General features: G+C 41.1%; 1 protein-coding gene across 1 annotated transcript; it reads left to right on the top strand.

The window, feature by feature from the left end:
• The first annotated feature begins 208 nt into the window (after positions 1–208).
• LOC128279452 (uncharacterized) lies at positions 209–20,091 on the top strand. The gene is made up of 4 exons (XM_053018378.1): positions 209–671; positions 19,221–19,492; positions 19,652–19,750; positions 19,852–20,091. The coding sequence occupies exons 1-4, from the start codon at positions 209–211 to the stop codon at positions 20,089–20,091; spliced, it is 1,074 nt and encodes a 357-aa protein (XP_052874338.1).
• Positions 20,092–21,537: the final 1,446 nt, after the last annotated feature.

The following is a 21,537-nucleotide window of genomic DNA, read 5'->3' as shown; positions in this document are numbered from 1 at the left end:
TATTTGATATACCTTACTTTGCTCTGGTAGACATAGGATCCACTCATTCCTTTATAGCCTATTTTGTTTCTGAAAATCTAGGGTTATCGGTTAAGAGTACTTCTCGTGAGGTTACTGTGATGAGTTCGTTGGGGATATCTGTTCAGGCTAGTAAACTGTATAAGGATGTCTCGTTAGAGGTACAAGGGAGGTATTTCTAGCTAATTTGATGGAGCTTCCTTTTGGGGAGTTCGGCCTTATTTTGGGCATGGACTGGTTGGTAGAGCACCGAGTCAGTTTGGACTGTGCATCTAAGAGGGTCATTCTGAGAACCGAGGATGATGTGAAGGTGGTTATGATTGGTGAGTGTGAATACTATCTGTTGCATTTGATCTTCGCCCTAGTAGCTGAAAAACTGGACCCGATAGGATGTGAGGCGTACTTGGCATATGTAAGTGTTTTAGATTATAGGGACTCTTCTGTTGAGAACATCAGAATAGTAAAGGACTTTCTGGACATCTTTCCTGAGGAGTTATCGGGATTACAATTGAATCAAGAAGTGGAATTTGGAATTGAGCTTCTTCCGGGTATAGGTCCAGTGTCCATCGCTCCCTACCACATGGCACCAAAGGAGCTTACAGAGCTTAAGGTTCAACTGGAGGAACTTTTGGATCGTGGTTTCATCCGTTCTTGTAACACCCCAAACCCGAGACCGTTGCCGGTGTCGGACACGAGGGGTTAACAAGCCAAAACCACTTATGGCACCGACCAATTTGACATTTCCAGGCAAGCTGGAAAACTGCGTCGCTGTTGCCTTAAAAAGCGTATCTTGAGTTTCACAACTCGGAAACTGATTCCGTAAATTTTCCCTGAATTTAGACTCATATATCCATCCATGAATTTATTTCTAGAATTTTTGGTCTGGCCAATTGGTACAGTTTATTAGTTAAAGTCACCCATGTTACAGGGGTCGACTACACTGACCTTCGTGCGTTACAACTTTAATATCTCTCTGTACAGGGTTTCAATACTGATGCCGTTTATTTCTAATGAAACTAGACTCAAAAAGGAATCTTCACATATAAGGAATGACTTCTAATTCATTCTGGATAATTTATGGTAAATTTTCAAAGTCACAACAGGGGACCCAGAAACCGTTCTGGCCCTGTCTCACGAGAACTTTAATATCTCTCGGTATACTGTTCATATGATCATTTCGTTACTTTCATATGAAAATAGACTCGTCAAGGTTCGATTTCATAATTTATTCACTAATTAACACCATTCCTAAAAATTTTGGTGATTTTCCACATCCACGTCACTGCAGCTGGCAGCATCTGTTTTTAAGGTAGGCTTTACCTATATTGTAGTTCCCATGGACCAACTATAGTCTAGTCATACTTAGGTCCAACATATGATCATATTTAGCCATTCCAATGGCTGATCATGTGACCAACTCTCTCATTCCAAACCATAAACACATCATGAAACCAAATATAATTACAAACCACATATGGTCAAATTCCATACTCCACTTTTACGAACCATTTTCGCATGGCCACACACATATACATCACAAGTACTTAAAACAACCGAGAGTAGTCCTATACATGCCATATCCAAAACTCAACTAAAGGAGTACCAAAAGGGCTTTGATAGTGTGGTTGACTTCAACTTCTATGATCCCGAATCCGATCGCTAACGAGCAAAATCTATAAACAGAGAAACAAAGAAACGGAGTAAGCAATTTATGCTTAGTAAGTTTGAGCCATAATATACACACAACCAAAGCATAGCATTCAAGTAGCTAAACAATAATTCATATGCACAATTTCTCAAAGACATGCTTACTTCACAATCCCAACTCTTATATTCATACACAAATAACGGCCTAGTTAATGCCGATAGCTCATTTATCATTAGAGCGAATATTCATACAAGATTTACTCATAGTGTGCGAAGCACACACAAAACATACCTTGTTGTTGGGAATTTCACAAGTGCATTAACTGAAAATTTTCCAGCAAGTTCAAAGTTCTCGAATCACATACCTTCGAGTTTATCCGGATATAGCTACTGCTCAAATGCCTTCGGACAGAGCCCGGTTATGGTAACCCGCACAAAGGCCTTCGGACTTAACCCGGATATCACAATTTGCACAATTGCCTTCGGGCTTAGCCCGGATATCATAACTCGCACAATTGCCTTCGGGCTTAGCCCGGATATTACTCGAACATTCATACACATCTTTGTTTCAATTTCATAACACAACTTTTATGCACAATTCCCTTAGCAAAATATCATTTCGCTCAATGGCCACATACAAAGGCACAAATTCGATTGCTCATTACTTCATTCAATCGAATCAAAATCTAAGTTTCGATATCAAAACTTACCTCGGATGTGGTCGAACGATTTCGACGGCTATTCGACGACTTTTTCCTTCCCTTATCGGATTTAGCTCCCTTTGCTCTTGAGCTTAATTTAACAAATAAATTGGTTTTATCATTTGAGCATCGAAGAGGAATTCAAGATACCTAGCCAATATATATGCTCATTAGGCATCAAAGTCACATATGTACGAAATCACGAATCGAACTCAACACATTAGTTAATATTTCTCTTAGTCAATTTTCTAAGCCAAGAATAGGCATCAATATGCTTGCCTCTAACCGAATGCATGCACACCAATTTCCCTCATGTGGCCGAATATGCATGTCCATGTTGAGGCCAATTATGCACTTAATACCACACAAAAACAGCATGCATTTTACTAACTAACGATTACATATTGTAGCTCAATACACATCTCTCATGTACTTCATAACCAAACATCATCACAAGCAAATATATACCTTGAAATAGTATATATGTCATGCCAATACATCATGTGCAAACATGTATACACATATAGGTGCAAGGTCAATCTCAAGGGTTCATACCCATCCAAACACAAATTTTACCAATCAAGTAACAAGCATAAATCATGCTCATGAATGCACCATGGTCGAATACATCACAACCATACTCTTTCAACTTCGGTCATGGTTAAACAAAGAATTCAATGTCTTACTCAAGATTGCTACAAAGAAATTTCAAGAGTAGTCAATCCATCATTGCATGCATCATTAGCAAGCTTCACATTTAGCATGCAATGGCTTCAACACAATAACAACCTTGGCCAAATACCATTTCCATGGCATAACAAGGATTTGAACCATGGCTAACATGAACATCAATTTAGCAACTAAAACATGCATGAATCTCATGACACAACCTCATACATACCTTAATCTTGATGCAAGTATAGCCAAAATCTCCTTCTAGATCTCTTCCAAACAAAAAAATGGAGCAAAATCCTCCTTCTTCCTTAGTTTTGGCTCAAAGAAAGGATGAACAAAATTTTTCTTTCTTGCTCTACAACTCACGGCAATGGGGGGGGAATACCACACTCACACACATTTTTTTTTCATTCTTTTCTTACCCATACACCTTTGTTTATTATTTCTCCCTAATGCACCAACAAAACATGTTTCATGACATGTTTTGCCCATCCTCTCTTGCCATGGCCGCCACTTCATGTTGGGGGAAATTTGACATGCAAATCCCTTATTTTTGCATGCATGAGCAACTAGTCATCACACATTTCCCCATCATACTTTCAAAGTTCACTAATAGGTCCTTTCTAGTGAAATTCACATTTATAACACTAAATCGAAACATCAAAAATGTCACACACAAATTAACACATATTATAGGCATCAAAATAAATTTTAAATTATTTTTATGCCTCGGTTTTGTGGTCCCGAAACCACATCCCGACTAGGGTCAATTTTGGGCTGTCACAACTCTCCCCCACTTAAGAAATTTTCGTCCCCAAAATCTTACCAAGAATAGGGTTGGGTATCGCTCTTTCATAGAGTTCTCGGTTTCCCAAGTAGCTTCTTCTATCCCGTGTTTGAGCCATAACACTTTCACTAGCGGAACCCACTTGTTTCGCAACTCTTTCACTTCATGTGATAGGATACGAATCGGTTCTTCCTCATAACTTATATTGGCTTGAATTTCAACCTCTGATGGACTAATCACGTGCGATGGATCAGATCTATAGCGTCGAAGCATCGAAACATGAAAGACATCGTGAATCTTTTCGAGTTCGGAGGCAAAATCGATGATATGCCACCGACCGACTCGCCGGATATCTCATATGGCCCAATGAACCACGGGCTCAACTTGCCCTTACTACCGAATCGAGTATCTTTTTCCCAAAGCGAAACCTTGAGAAACACTTTATCTCCCACCGATACTCGATGTCTTTTCGCTTCGCCACTGTCGACTTCGACGATCGGAGCTATCGAAATTGGAGTGGTACCAGTACCAATTCGATGCCAAATTCTATTTCCGAACAGTGGTAAACCCGCAATTCTTCGTGGAAAACATCCGTATTCACAAACCATCGCACAGATTCGGGTTTCTTTTCCGACTCCTTGTCATTGAGCACATACGCAAGGTACGCTTCGCACCATTTTCTTACATATTTCGGGCCAACATTGCGATATTACACCGGCAACCCTTTAAGTCCGTAGACTCATCCCGAATTATCTCGTTATTTATGCGCACCTCGGATCAATAGTCTTGCTTTTGCAATTTACAACCGCATCGCATGGTCAACCAATCCAAACCAAGAATAACGTCAATTCGCGAACGGCAAAAGCATCAAGTCCGCGGAAAACAAGAACCTCGAATACTAGGGACTTTTCTTACACACTTTGTTGACAAGCACGTAATGACCCAAGGGTTTGACACCAATTACAAACTCAAGAGACTCAATGGGCAAAGTCTTCTTTGGATGCTAAGGTTTCATATATAAGAACGAGTAGGACCAGGGTCAATCAAAGCAATCACATTAGTGTAAAGGAGAGTAAAAGTACCGGTAATAACATCCGACGAGGAAGCATACTCACGCGCGCGATGGCATAAGTCCTAGCAGAGCACGAGCCTCGGATCCGATGGTAGCATCTCTAGATCCTCTCGACCGCCACTAGCATTGCCCATATTTCTAGGTGGCCTACCTCGAGTTGTGGTAGCACCCGGTTCCCACTTTGATTTACGCTTTGTTCAGATAAACTCGGGCAATCCTTAATGAAATGATCGATCGATCCGCACTTGTAACAGAGCGGTCACGGAATCTACAGCTCCCGTAATGCCATTTGCCACAATATTGGCACTCTGCTCGTCTCGACGATCATTGCCAACACTGGCGATCAAGTGACTCGCGTGCCCATAGGGGGCCGATCGCGGTCTCGCCTAGAAAAGCCCAAGTGTCTCTAGACCGCCTAAGCCATCTCTAAATTTCTTTGATGACTGGGAAGGGCTTCCCAAGACCTCTTACTTAAACTCCCTTGCTCCCACTTCAGCTTTTCTTTTCTCCATATCGAGCTCCTCGGCTTTGCACGCCGCCGACAAGAGCCACAAACTCTCGGATTTCCAAAATGCCAACATACCGCTTTATATCATCATTCAGTCCATCTTCAGCGTAACACATCACGACTTCAAGAAATGCATTCAGCTGCATCGCTAAGCCTCACAAATTTTCGTTCGTAGTCGGAACCGACATGGAACCTTGTTTAAGTTCAAGAAATTCCTTCCGCTTTTGATCCATAAATCGATCGATATACTTCTTTCAGGAACTCGGTTAGAAAGAACTCCCAAGTTACGTGCTCCCTAGGCACAACAGAAGTCAGAGTACTCCACCAATAGTAGGCGGAATCGCGTAGCAAGGAGATAGTACACTTTAAGCATTCATCGGGTGTACATGATAGCTCATCGAGCACCCGGATAGTGTTGTCCAACCAAAATTCAGCTTGCTCGGCATCGTCGCTATCCGTAGCTTTAAATTCAGTAGCCCCATGTTTTCGAATTTTGTCGACTGGGGGCTTACTTGACCTTATTTGGTCAGTTACCGGAGGTATTGTAGGTGCGGGGGTTGCATTAGTCGGGAATGGAGGTTGTGGAACAGCCGTGTTAGTTCGAATGTATTGGTTGAACCAATCATTCATAACGCTATAAAAGGCTTGCTTAGCCTCATCATTCGGATTGCTAGCAATAGGTTGAGAGTCCGCCGGCGCTGTCCCTTGCGCGGGAGCAGGTGCCACACTCTCCATATTATCAGCTATTGCTCGGTTGGGATCGGGATCCATGGCTATAAACAAACACAAATTTCAAAATGTCAGAAATAACCACACTATCAATTATCACTTAATGGCATGTATAGCTAGACCCCAAACATATCACGGTAGTCCTAGGATCGACTAAACCGTAGCTCGATACCAATAAATTGTAACACCCGAACCCGAGACCGCTGCGGTGTCGGACACGAGGGGTTAACAAGCCAAAACCACTTATGGCACCGACCAATTTGACATTTCCAGGCAAGCTGGAAAACTGCGTCGCTGTCGCCTTAAAAAGCGTATCTCGAGTTTCACAACTCGGAAACTGATTCCGTAAATTTTCCATGAATTTAGACTCATATATCCATCCATGGATTTATTTATAGAATTTTTGGTCGGGCCAATTGGTACAGTTTATTAGTTAAAGTCACCCATGTTACAGGGGTCGACTACAATGACCTTCGAGCGTTACAACTTGAATATCTCTCTGTACAGGGTTTCAATACTGATTCCGTTTGTTTCTAATGAAACTAGACTCAAAAAGGAATCCGCACATATAAGGAATGACTTCTAATTCACTCTGTATAATTTATGGTAAATTTTCAAAGTCACGACAGGGGACCCAGAAACCGTTCTGGCCCTGTCTCACGAGAACTTTAATATCTCTCGGTATACTGTTCATATGATCGTTTCGTTACTTTTATATGAAAATATACTCGTCAAGGTTAGATTGCATAATTTATTTACTAATTAACACCATTCCTAAAAATTTTGGTGATTTTCCACATCCACGTCACTGCAGCTGGCAGCATCTGTTTTTAAGGTAGGCTTTACCTATATTGTAGTTCCCATGGACCAACTATAGTCTAGTCATACTTAGGTCCAACATATGATCATATTTAGCCATTCCAATGGCTGATCATGTGACCAACTCTCTCATTCCAAACCATAAACACATCATGAAACCAAATATAATTACAAACCACATATGGTCAAATTCCATACTCCACTTTTACTTAACCATTTTCGCATGGCCGCACACATATACATCACAAGTACTTAAAAACAACCGAGAGTAGTCCTATACATGCCATATCCAAAACTCAACTAAAGGAGTACCAAAAAGGGCTTTGATAGTGTGGTTGACTTCAACTTCTATGATCCCGAATCCGATCGCTAACGAGCAAAATCTATAAACAGAGAAACAAAGAAACGGAGTAAGCAATTTATGCTTAGCTTACTTCACAATCCCAACTCTTATATTCATACACAAATAACGGCCTAGTTAATGCCGATAGCTCATTTATCATTAGAGCGAATATTCATACGCACTTACTCATAGTGTGCGAAGCACACACAAAACATACCTTGTTGTTGGGAATTTCACAAGTGCATTAACTGAAAATTTTCCAGCAAGTTCAAAGTTCTCGAATCACATACCTTCGGAGTTTATCCGGATATAGCTACTCGTTCAAACGCCTTCGGGACATAGCCCTGTAACACCCCGAACCCGAGACCATCGCCGGTGTCGGACACGAGGGGTTAGCAAGCCAAGTTCACTTGTTTTGCCCATCCATTGGATATTTCCAGTCAGGCTGGAAAAACTGCGTCACTGTCGCCTTAAAAATCATATCTCGAGTTTCAAAACTCAGAAACTGATTTCATAAATTTTCCCTGAATTTAGACTCATATATCCATCCATGGATTTATTTCTAGAATTTTTGGTCGGGCCAATTGGTACAGTTTATTAGTTAAAGTCACCCATGTTACAGGGATCGACTGCTCTGACCTTCGCGCGGTATAACTTGAATATCTCTCTGTACAGGGCTTTAATGCTGGTGCCGTTTGTTTCTAATGAAACTAGACTCAAAATCGAATCTGTACATATAAGGTATGTCTCCTAATTCTTTTGGATAATTTATAGTGAATTTTAAAAATTTCGACAGGGAACCCAGAAACCATTCTGGCCCTGTCTCACAATAGCTTTAATATCTCTTAACCTGTAACTCCTATGACCATTTCGTTTCTTCCATAAGAAAATAGACTCATCAAGGTTCATTTACATAGCTTATTCACTATTTAATTCCATTCCTATGAATTTTGGTGATTTTTCACATTCACGCCACTGCAGCTGGCAGCATCTGTTTTAAGGTAGGGCTTACCTATTTGGTAGTCTCCATGAATCAACTAGTCTTGCCATACATAGGTTCATATATGATCATTTTAACCATACCAATGGCTGATCATATGACCAACATTCCTAATTCCAAGCCATAGCCACATCATGACACCAAATATATATATATACAAACCACAATTAGTCTAAGTTCATGCTTCCCTTTTCAAGCCATTTTCGCATGGCCGTACATACTTACATTACAACATATTCAACAAACATGAGGTAGTCCTATACATGCCATCTCAAGTTCATCCAAAAATTTATACCAAAATGGAGGCTTGATAGTGTGGATGACTTCGACTTCAACGATCCCAAATCCGATTGCTTCGAGCGAAATCTAACAAAAACTGAGAGCCAAAGCAACGGGGTAAGCATTTTTATGCTTAGTAAGTCTCAAGGAATATAATCAACTCTAATTACAGCAATACATTCACATAGCCAAATGCATCATTTCATTTATACACATTCTTACTTCACACTTCATCATTATATAATTTCACAAAGTATCAATCAATTCAATAACTGAAATTCATTAGTCGATTGAGCGAATGTTGCTCAAACATGTCGACTTTCCAATGCACATATAACGTACCTCATTACAGCAACCAACACTCACCTCCAGCCCAAGATTCTTCGGAATATAACCGGATATAATCACGTGCACAAATGCCTTCGGGTCTTAGCCCGGATAGAATAACTCGCACAAATGCCTTCGGGTCTTAGCCCGGATATAGCCACTAGCACAATTGCCTTCGGGTCTTAACCCGGATATAATTTCCAGCATAATTGTCTTCGGGATTTAGCCCGGATATCATTCAATTTCCCATGAACACATACATCAATTATCATTGGACATACATTATTCATTTTCGTTACTAAGGCTCAAACGCAATTATAGTCACAAGCATATTCGCCTTGGACTTAGCCCGGTATCATTCAATTTCTCATACACACACATAAATCAATAATCATACACATCCATACTTCATCTCACATAATTCAAGTAAGGTCACTTCTTGAGGACTTACCTCGGATGTTGTCGAACGGCTTTTTTGGCTATTCGATCACCTTTTCCTTCCCTTGTCCAATTGTGGCCCTCTTAGCTCTTGAGCTTAATCTTGATGCAAATTTAGCCAAATCACCTTCTAGATCTCTTCTAAACAAAGGAAATGAAGCAAAATCCTTCTTCCTCTTAGTATTTTCGCCAAAAGGGAGAGAGCAAGCATGAACAAATTTTTTTTTTTCTCTTCTTGGTTGCACGGCAATGGGGTATGCTACTCTCTCACACATTTTTTTTTTCATTCTTTTCTTACCCATGCTTATTTGTTTACTATTTCTCCCTAATGCCCAACAAAACATGTTTCATGACATGTTTAACCCATATCTCTTTGTCATGGCCGCCATTACTTGTAAAAGGGGAATTTGACATGCAAGTCCATTATTTTGCATGCATGCTTTAATTAGTCATCACCCTTTCCCTATCGTATTTTCAAAGTTCACTACTAAGTCCTTTCTAGTGGAATTCACCTTTATAACACTAAATCAATCATCAAAAATGTCATACATGAATACACACATATTATAGGCATCAAATAAATTTTAAATTATTGTTATGCCTCGGTTTTGTGGTCCCAAACCACATTCCGGCTAGGGTCTATTTTGGGCTGTCACAACTCTCTCCTCTTAAGAAATTTTCGTCCCAAAAATCTTACCGTAAATAGGTTTGATATCGCTCTTTCATAGAGTTCTCGGTCTCCCAAGTAGCTTCTTCTATCCCGTGCTTGAGCCATAACACTTTCACTAGCGGAACCCGCTTGTTTCGCAACTCTTTCACTTCTCGTGATAGGATACGAACCGGTTCTTCCTCATAACTCATATTAGCTTGAATTTCAATTTCGATGGACTAATCACGCGATGGATCGGATCTATAGCGTCAAGCATCAAACGTGAAAGACATCGTGAACCTTTTTGAGTTCGGGGGCAAAATCAAGCGATATGCCACCGGACCGACTCGCTCTCGATATCTCATATGGCCCAATGAACCTCGGCTCAACTTTCCCTTACTACCAACTCGAGTATCTTTTTCCAAGGCGATACCTTGAGAAACACTTTATCACCCACCGATACTCGATATCCTTACGCTTTAGATCCGCGTGCACGACTTCGACGATCGGAGGCTATCTTCAGACTTTCACGGATTACTTTCACTTTCGCTCAAAGATCCCTAATCAAATCCACCCGAAAATCTTGCTTTCACCGAGCTCACCAAAACAATGGTGTACGGCATTTACGACGCATAAGGCCTCGTAGGGTGCCATCTTAATACTTGATTGAAAGTTGTTGTTGTGCGAATTCAATCAATGGCAAATACCGCTCCCATGAACCACTAAACTCGAGGACGCAACATCTTAACATATCCTCAAGTATCCGAATTATCCGCCGGATTGACCATCGGTTTGGGGGTGAAAGGCGGTGCTGAAATGCAACTTGGTACCCAAAGCTTCTTGCAACTTTTTCCAAAATCGCGAGGTAAATCTCGGATCTCTATCCCACACGATGGAAATAGGCACCCCGTAATCTCACAACTGAGAAACGTATAATTGGCTAGTTTGTCCATTGAAAAATCAGACGACGGGATAAAGTGGGCCGACTTAGTCAATCGATCTACCACGGCCCAAACCGCATCCTTCTTACTTGTCGACAATGGCGGTCCGGATACAAAGTCCATTGTGACTCGATCCCATTTCCACTGGGTATCGTGATTGGTGAAGTAATCTCAAGGCACCCGATGTTCCGCTTTCACTTGTTGACATATTAAACATCTCAAACAAAGTCGGAGATGTCTCGCTTCATACCATGCCACCAAAACCGATGTTTCAAATCATTGTACATCTTCGATACTCGTGGATTGCCATTCGCTACAATGGGCTTCATTAAAATTATCGAAATGAGTTCAATTCTTTGGGACACACAGACGACTTTTGAACCTCACACAATCGCCATCGCCGATTTGAAACTCCGAGTCCTTGTTCGAACACACGCAGCCCGCTTTGCTACCAACTCATTGTCGACTTTCGAGCTTCTCGAATTTGGTGTGTCAATAATGGTTTGGCTTCCAATTCAGCCACTAACACACCGTCAGATCGGACGGATAAGTGCACATTCATCGCTCAGAAGTGAATAACGATTTATTTACTCAAGGCATCCGCAACCACATTCGCCTTTCCCGGTGATAGTCAATGATCAGCTCATAATCCTTTAACAGCTCGAGCCAACGCCTTTGTCGCAGATTTAAGTCTCTTTGGGTCATCAAATATTTGAGACTTTTGTGATCCGAGTATACATGGCACCTTTCACCAAATAAGTAATGTCGCCAAATCTTTAAGGCGAATACGATGGCGCCAACTCGAGATCATGAGTCGGATAATTTTTCTCATGTGGCTTTAATTGCCTCGACGATAGGCCACAACTCGACCTTCTTGCATTAATACGCAACCTAACCCAAGTAGAGAGGCGTCGCTATAGATGACAAACTCCTTGCTTGGACTCGGGTTGCACTAGAATTGGGGCTTCAACAAATAAGTTTTCATTGATCGAAACTTTTTGGCATTTCTCCGTCCATTCAACTTAACGTCCTTTTGGAGAAGCCACATCGGCGTGGCTATCGTTGAGAAGCCTTTTACAAATCGTCGGTAATAACCGGCAAGCCCCAAAAAGCTCGAACCTCAAGAATATTTCTGAGGCTTCCAATTAAGTATGGCTGAAATTTTATTCGGTCGACTCAATACCCGATGCAGATACCACATGACCCAAGAAGCTAACCTCTCTAACCGTAACTCACACTTGCTGAACTTAGCATATAATTGCTTGTCCCGTAAAATTTCCAACACTAACCGCAGTGTTCAAGATGTTCGGTCTCATTTCTTGAATAGACCAAGATGTCATCAATGAACACGACTACTAATCGATCCAAATATGGGCTAAAGATCCGATTCATTAAATCCATAAATACCGTAGGGCATTAGTGAGCCCAAACGGCATCACTAGGAACTCATAGTGACCATATCTCGCTCAAGGCGGTCTTGGGCACGTCCAATCTCGGATTCGCAATTGATAGTAGCCCGATCTCAAATCTATTTTCGAGAACACCGAGGCTCCTTCAGCTTGATCGAACAAGTCGTCAATACGCGGCAACGGATATTTGTTCTTTATCGCCGCTTTGTTAAGTCGACGATAGTCGATGCACAATGCATGGTTCCATCCTTCTTCTTCACGAACAACACCGGCGCACCCCAAGGCGAAAAACTCAAGCGAGCAAAACCTCTATCCACCAATTCTTGCAACCGAGCTTTCAACTCCTTTAATTCCGTTGGTGCCATACGATACGGAGCTATCGAAATTGAGTGGTACCGGTACCAATTCGATGCCAAATTCTATTTCCGAACAGTGGTAAACCCGCAATTCTTCGGGAAAACATCCGGTATTCACAAACCACGGGCACAGATTCGGTTTCTTCTCGATTCCTTGTCATCGAAAGCACGACGCAAGGTACGCCGCACCCTTTTCTTACATATTTCGGGCCAACATCGCCGATATTACAAATGGCAACCCTTTAAGTCCGTGGACTCAACCCGAATTATTTCATTATTCACAAGACTCAAATCGATAGTCTTGCTCTTGCAATTTACAACCGCATCGTGCATGGTCAACCAATCCAAACCAAGAATAACATCGAACTCATCGAACGGCAAAAGCATCAAGTCCGCCGGAAAACAAGAACCTTGGAACACTAGGGACTTTTCTTGCACACTTTGTTGACAAGCACGTAATGACCCAAGGGTTTGACACCGAATTACAAACTCAGAGACTCAATGGGCAAAGTCTTCTTGGATGCTAAGGTTTCACATATATATGAATGAGTAGAACCAGGGTCAATCAAAGCAATCACATTTGTATTGAAAAGAGTGAAAGTACCGTAATAACATCCGGAGAGGCATCCTCGGCGCATGCGTATGGCATAAGTCCTAGCAGAGCACGAGCCTCGGATCTGATGGTAGCATCTCTAGATCCTCTCGACCGCCAACGACATTGCCCATATTTCTAGGTGGCCTACCTCGAGCGATGGTAGCACCCGGTTTGCACTCGACTTACATTCTGCTCATGCATCCTCGGGCAATCCTTCATAAAGTGGTCGGCCGATCCACACTTATAGCAGAGCGATCACGAAACCAACAGCTCCCGAATGCCATTTGCCACAATGTGGACACTCCGCCTCTCTCGGCGATCATTTCCACCACCGGCGATCAAGGTGACTCGGCGTGGTCACAGGGGGGTCGATCGCGTCCTCGCCTAGAAAAGCCCAAACGCCTCTAGACCGGCTCGCATCATCTCGAAATCTCTTCGATGCTTGTTGAAGAGACTTTCCGAGGACCTCTTTCGAATTCTCCGCCCCACATCAGCTTTTTGTTTCTCCTTTCTAAGCTCTTCGCTTTACAAGCTCGCTCAACAAGTACTACGAACTCTCGATCTCGAGAATGCCAACAAACATCCTTATATCATCATTCAGCCCATCCTCAAAGCGCTTACATAATAGCTTCGGACGAAATGCATTCTCACAGTCGGCTAAGCCTCACAAACTTTCGCTCGTAGTCGAATCGGACATAGAACCTTGCTTAAGATCAAGAAATTCCTCCGCTTTTGGTCGATGAATCTCGATCGATATACTTTTTCCTAACTCGGTTTGAAAGAATTCCCAAGTCACTTGCTCTCTAGGCACCACAAGTCGAGTACTCCACCAATAGTAGGCGGACTCGCGTAGCAAGGAGATGGTACACTTTAAGCACTCATCGGTGTACAGATAGCTCATCAAGCACCCGGATAGTGTTATCTAACCAAAATTCAGCTCGCTTCGGCATCATCATCATCCGTAGCCTTAAATTCAGGGCCCCATGTTTTCAATCCTATCGATGGGGCTTACTTGACCTTATTTGGTCAGTCACCGGAGGTATTGTAGGGCGGGGTTGCATTTTTCGAATGGAGGTTGTGGAACAGTAGTGTTGGTTCGAATGTATTGATTAAACCATTCGCTCATCACACTATAAAAGGCTTGCCTAGCCTCGCCATTAGGATTGCTGGCCATAGGTTGAGAGTCCGCCGCGCTGTCCCTTGCGCGAGCAGCGCCACACTCTCCACATCATCAGCTATCGCTTCGGTTGGGATCGGATCCATTGCTATAAACAAACACAAAGTCAAATTGTCGAAATCACCACACTATCGATTTATCATTTAATGGCATGCATAGCTAGACCCCAAACACATCACGGTAGTCCTAGAATCGACTAAACCGTGGCTCGATACCAATAAAATTGTAACACCCGAACCCGAGACCATCGCCGTGTCGGACACGAGGGGTTAGCAAGCCAAGTTCACTTGTTTTGCCCATCCATTGATATTTCCAGTCAGGCTGGAAAAACTGCGTCACTGTCGCCTTAAAATCATATCTCGAGTTTCAAAACTCGAAACTGATTTCGTAAATTTTCCTGAATTTAGACTCATATATCCATCCATGGATTTATTTCTAGAATTTTGGTCGGGCCAATTGGTACAGTTTATTAGTTAAAGTCACCCATGTTACAGGGATCGACTGCTCTGACCTTCGCGCGGTATAACTTGAATATCTCTCTGTACAGGGCTTTAATGTTGGTGCCATTTGTTTCTAATGAAACTAGACTCAAAATGGAATCTGTAAATATAAGGTATGTCTCCTAATTATTTTGGATAATTTATAGTGAATTTTAAAGTTGTGACAGGGAACCCAGAAACCATTCTGGCCCTGTCTCACAATAGCTTTAATATCTCTTAACCTGTAACTCCTATGACCATTTCTGTTTCTTCCATAAGAAAATAGACTCATCAAGGTTCATTTACATAGCTTATTCACTATTTAATTCCATTCCTATGAATTTTGGTGATTTTTCACATTCACGCCACTGCAGCTGGCAGCATCTGTTTTTAAGGTAGGGCTTACCTATTTGGTAGTCTCCATGAATCAACTAGTCTTGCCATACATAGGTTCATATATGATCATTTTAACCATACCAATGGCTGATCATATGACCAACATTCCTAATTCCAAGCCATAGCCACATCATGACACCAAATATATATATATACAAACCACAATTAGTCTAAGTTCATGCTTCCCTTTTCAAGCCATTTTCGCATGGCCGTACATACTTACATTACAACATATTCAACAAACATGAGGTAGTCCTATACATGCCATCTCAAGTTCAACCAAAAATTTATACCAAAATGGAGGCTTGATAGTGTGGATGACTTCGACTTCAACGATCCCAAATCCGATTGCTTCGAGCGAAATCTAACAAAAACTGAGAGCCAAAGCAATGGGGTAAGCATTTTTATGCTTAGTAAGTCTCAAGGAATATAATCAACTCTAATTACAGCAATACATTCACATAGCCAAATGCATCATTTCATTTATACACATTCTTACTTCACACTTCATCATTATATAATTTCACAAAGTATCAATCAATTCAATAACTGAAATTCATTAGTCGATTGAGCGAATGTTGCTCAAACATGTCGACTTTCCAATGCACATATAACGTACCTTATCCTTTGGGCTTTTCGAGTGTACTGATTGAATTCATTACAGCAACCAAAACTCACCTCCAGCCCAAGATTCTTCGGAATATAACAGGATATAATCACGTGCACAAATGCCTTCGGTCTTAGCCCGGATAGAATAACTTCATACGAATGCCTTGGTCTTAGCCCGGATATAGCCACTAGCACAATTGCCTTCGGGTCTTAACCCGGATATAATTTCCAGCATAATTGTCTTCGGGATTTAGCCCGGATATCATTCAATTTCCCATGAACACATACATCAATTATCATTGGACATACATAATTCATTTTCGTTACTAAGGCTCAAACGCAATTATAGTCACAAGCATATTCGCCTTCGGACTTAGCCCGTATCATTCAATTTCTCATACACACATAAATCAATAATCATACACATCCATACTTCATCTCACATAATTCAAGTAAGGTCACTTCTTGAGGACTTACCTCGGATGTTGTCGAACGGCTTTTTCGGCTATTCGATCACCTTTTCCTTCCCCTTGTCCAATTGTGGCCCTCTTAGCTCTTGAGCTTAATCTTGATGCAAATTTAGCCAAATCACCTTCTAGATCTCTTCTAAACAAAGGAAATGAAGCAAAAATCCCTTCTTCCTCTTAGTATTTTCGCCAAAAGGAGAGAGCAAGCATGAACAAATTTTTTTTTTTTCTCTTCTTGGTTGCACGGCAATGGGGTATGCTACTCTCTCACACACATTTTTTTTTTCATTCTTTTCTTACCCATGCTTATTTGTTTACTATTTCTCCCTAATGCCCAACAAAACATGTTTCATGACATGTTTAACCCATATCTCTTTGTCATGGCCGGCCATTACTTGTAAAAGGGGAATTTGACATGCAAGTCCATTATTTTGCATGCATGCTTTAATTAGTCATCACCCTTTCCTATCGTATTTTCAAAGTTCACTACTAAGTCCTTTCTAGTGGAATTCACCTTTATAACACTAAATCAATCATCAAAAATGTCATACATGAATACACACATATTATAGGCATCAAATAAATTTTAAATTATTGTTATGCCTCGGTTTTGTGGTCCCAAACCACATTCCGCTAGGGTCTATTTTGGGCTGTCACATAGCCTTGTTATGGTAACTCCGCACAAAGGCCTTCGGGACTTAACCCGGATATCACAATTTGCACAATTGCCTTCGGGCTTAGCCCGGATATCATAACTCGCACAATTGCCTTCGGCTTAGCCCGGGTATCACAATTTGCACAATTGCCTTCGGGCTTAGCCCTTGATATTACTCAAACATTCATACACATCTTTGTTTCAATTTCATAACACAACTTTTATGCACAATTCCCTTAGCAAAATATCATTTCATGCCACATACAAAGGCACAAATTGATTGCTCATTACTTCATTCAATCGAATCAAAATCTAAGTTTCGATACTCAAAACTTACCTCGGACATGGTCGAACGATTTCGACGGCTATTCGACGACTTTTTCCTTCCCCTTATCGGATTTAGCTCCCCTTTGCTCTTGAGCTTAATTTAACAAATAAATTGGTTTTATCATTTGAGCATCGAAAGAGGAATTCAAGATACCTAGCCAATATATATGCTCATTAGGCATCAAAGTCACATATGTACGAAATCACAAATCGAACTCAACACATTAGTTAATATTCCTCTTAGCCGAATTTTCTAAGCCAAGAATAGGCATCAATATGCTTGCCTCTAACCGAATGCATGCACACCAATTTCCCCTCATGTGGCGAATATGCATGTCCATGTTGAGGCCAATTATGCACTTAATACCACACAAAAACAGCATGCATTTTACTAACTAACGATTACATATTGTAGCTCAATACACATCTCTCATGTACTTCATAACCAAACATCATCACAAGCAAATATATACCTTGAAATATTATATATGTCATGCCAATACATCATGTGCAAACATGTATACACATATAGGTGCAAGGTCAATCTCAAGGGTTCATACCCATCCAAACACAAATTTTACCAATCAAGTAACAAGCATAAATCATGCTCATGAATGCACCATGGCGAATACATCACAACCATACTCTTTCAACTTCGGTCATGGTTAAACAAAGAATTCAATGTCTTACTCAAGATTGCTACAAAGAAATTTCAAGAGTAGTCAATCCATCATTGCATGCATCATTAGCAAGCTTCACATTTAGCATGCAATGGCTTCAACACAATAACAACCTTGGCCAAATACCATTTCCATGGCATAACAAGGATTTGAACCATGGCTAACATGAACATCAAGTTAGCAACTAAAACATGCATGAATCTCATGACACAACCTCATACATACCTTAATCTTGATGCAAGTATAGCCAAAATCTCCTTCTAGATCTCTTCCAAACAAAAAAATGGAGAAAAAATCCCTCATTCTTCCTTAGTTTTGGCTCAAAGAAAGGATGAACAAAATTTTTCTTTCTTTCTCTACAACTCACGGCAATGGGGGGGAATACCACACTCACACACATTTTTTTTCATTCTTTTCTTACCCATACACCTTTGTTTATTATTTCTCCCTAATGCACCAACAAAACATGTTTCATGACATGTTTTGCCCATCCTCTCTTGCCATGGCCGGCCACTTCATGTTGGGGGGGGGAAATTTGACATGCAAATCCCTTATTTTTGCATGCATGAGCAACTAGTCATCACACATTTCCCCATCATACTTTCAAAGTTCACTACTAGGTCCTTTCTAGTGAAATTCACATTTATAACACTAAATCGAAACATCAAAAATGTCACACACAAATTAACACATATTATAGGCATCAAAATAAATTTTAAATTATTTTTATGCCTCGGTTTTGTGGTCCCAAAACCATATCCCGACTAGGGTCAATTTTGGGCTGTCACAGTCCTAATGTCTCTCCTTAGGAAGCATCAGTTCTGTTTGTTTAGAAGAAGGATGGGACCATGAAGATGTGTATAGATTATTGACAGTTGAACAAGCTGACCATTAAGAATAAGTATCCACTTCCGAGGATATACGACTTATTTGATCAGTTCAGAGGGGCTTTTATATTCTCTAAGATCAATCTCTGTTCAAGGTATCATTATTTGAGGGTTAAGGAGGTGGATGTTCATAAAACAACATTTAGGACTCGTTATGGAAATTACGAGTTCCTACTGATGCCTTTCGACTTGACGAATAAACCGGATACATTTATGGATTTGATGAACTGAGTATTTTAACCCTATCTAGATCAGCTTGTCATGGTCTTCATCGACGACATTCTGGTATACTCTAAGACTAAAGAGTATCATAATGAGCTTATTAGAGTAGTGCTTCAGATTTTGTGTGAGAACCAGCTATACGCTAAATTCAACCAGTGTGAGTTCTACCTTCGTGAGGTAGCTTTTCTAAGGCACGTGGTTTTTGCAGAAGAGATTCGAGTTGATCTTCGAAAGATCGAGGCTGTACTGGAGTGGAAACAACCTAAGAATGTATTTGAGATCCGTAGCTTTCTGGGTTTGGTAGGATATTATCGGTAGTTTGTTAAGGGGTTCTCTTTGATTGCTGCACTATTGACTAAGCTTCTGCATAAAGGCGTTCCATTTGTTAGGACTAATGCGCAGCAATCAAGCTTTGAGAAGCTCAAAATTTTTCTAACTCAGACATTCGTTTTGATACAGCCTGAATCTGGAAGGGAGTTTGTAGTATACAATGATGCGTCGCATGTTGGATTGGGTTGTGTTCTGATACAGGGGGTAAGGCTGTGGATTATGCGTCCTGTCAGCTTAGGACACATGAGGCCAACAATCCGACACATGATCTCGAGTTGGCTGTAGTAGTTTTTGCATTAAAAATCTGAAGACACTATCTGTATGGTAAGAGGTGTATCATCTATATGGATCACAAGAGTCTTAAGTATCTCCTCACTCAGAAGGAGTTTAATCTTAGGCAGCATCGATGGATTGAGCTACTTAAGGACTACGATTGCAAAATAGAGTATCATCTGGGTAAAGCCAATGAGGTGGCCGATGCTCTGAGTCATAAGGCGATGACTGATCTAAGGGCAATGTTCACTCGCCTTAGTTTGTTTGATGATGGGTGTTTATTGGCCTATTTGTAAGTTAAGCCAACTTGGATTGAGCAGATTTGAGATAAATAGATAATAGATGAGACTCTGGGTGTGCGGTTTAGTCAGATTAAGAGTGATACTACTGCAGATTTTGGATTGAATACTAATGGTATTTTGTGTTTTCGAGGCCAGATTTATGTGCTGAATGATTCTAATTTGAGGCAGTCTATTCTGAGGGAGGCGCATAGTAGCCCTTATGCTATGCATCCCGGCGGTAATAAGATGTATCATGACCTTCGTGAGCTATACTAGTGGCCGAGTTTAAAGCATGAGGTTACTGACTTTGTGGCTCGATATCTGACGTGCCAGCAAGTTAAGGCTGAGCACCAATTATCTTCGAGTTTATTGCAGCCAATCAAGATTCCTTTATGGAAATGGGAAAGAGTGACTATGGATTTCGTTAGTGGGTTGCCCTTGACACCCACTAAGAAGGATTCTGTTTGGGTCATCGTAAATTGAGTGACCAAGTCTGCTCACTTCATTCTGGTTCGAACGAATTACTCTCTGCAAAAGCTAGTGAAGTTGTAAGTTTTTGAGATTGTAAGACTACATCGGGTCCTTATCTCGATCATTTTAGAGATCCTCGCTTCACTTCTCGATTCTAGAAGAAATTGCACGAGGCTCTGGGTTCAAGGTCAGACTTCAGTATTACGTTCCATTCTCAGACCAATGGTCAATCTGAGAGGATGATTCAGATACTAGAGGATATGCTTTAGAGTTACGTTATTTATATTTGAGGTAGTTGGGAGGATTATTTACCGCTAGCTGAGTTTGCCTATAATAACAATTTCCAAGCTAGTATTTAGATGGCATCTTACGAGGCTCTGTATGGTCGTAAGTGTCATACTCCTTTGTGTTGGACTCAATTGGGCGAACGTCGAGTTTTGGGTCTTGAACTGGTTTCTGAGACTGAGGATAAGGTTAGACTAATTTAAGATTTTCTAAAACCAGCTTCTGATAGGAAAAAATCGTATACAGATCTGAAGAGACGTGAGATTGAGTACTCTGTGGGGGATTTTGTGTTTCTGAAGGTCTCTCCATGGAAAAAGATTCTGAGGTTTGGTCATAAGGGCAAGCTAAGTCCTAGATTTATTGGGCCATATCAGATTCTAAAGCGTGTAGGACCGGATGCTTATCAGTTGTAGTTACCTCCAAATTTAAACCATATTCATGCTGTGTTTTATGTCTCGGTGTTGAGGCAGTACCAATTTGGTCCATATCACATAGTCTCCATTGAGGATATTGAGGTTAGGCCGAATTTAACCTTTGTGGAGGAGTCGGTTCAGATTCTGGAGTGAGACGTTAAGGTTCTGAGCAGGAATTTCATTCCATTATTAAAGGTGCTGTGGTGGAATCATAGCAGTAAGGAGGCTACGTAGGAACCTGAGGACTCGATGCGTTAGAAATATCCTTATCTGTTCTGATCAGGTAAATTTC

The sequence above is a fragment of the Gossypium arboreum genome, chromosome 1, assembly GCF_025698485.1.
Source record: "Gossypium arboreum isolate Shixiya-1 chromosome 1, ASM2569848v2, whole genome shotgun sequence".
NCBI classification, from domain to species: Eukaryota; Viridiplantae; Streptophyta; class Magnoliopsida; order Malvales; family Malvaceae; genus Gossypium; species Gossypium arboreum.
This window is presented reverse-complemented; position numbering and strand designations above follow the sequence as displayed.

Excerpts from the sequence above, each read along its gene's own strand:
- LOC128279452 (XM_053018378.1), top strand. The coding sequence starts at position 209 with ATGGAGCTTCCTTTTGGGGAGTTCGGCCTTATTTTGGGCATGGACTGG. Across the intron at positions 672-19,220 it reads TCGTGGTTTCATCCGTTCTT|ATCAGCTTGTCATGGTCTTC; the intron begins GTAACACCCCAA and ends AACCCTATCTAG. Across the intron at positions 19,751-19,851 it reads GGCTGTGGATTATGCGTCCT|AGGTGTATCATCTATATGGA; the intron begins GTCAGCTTAGGA and ends CTGTATGGTAAG.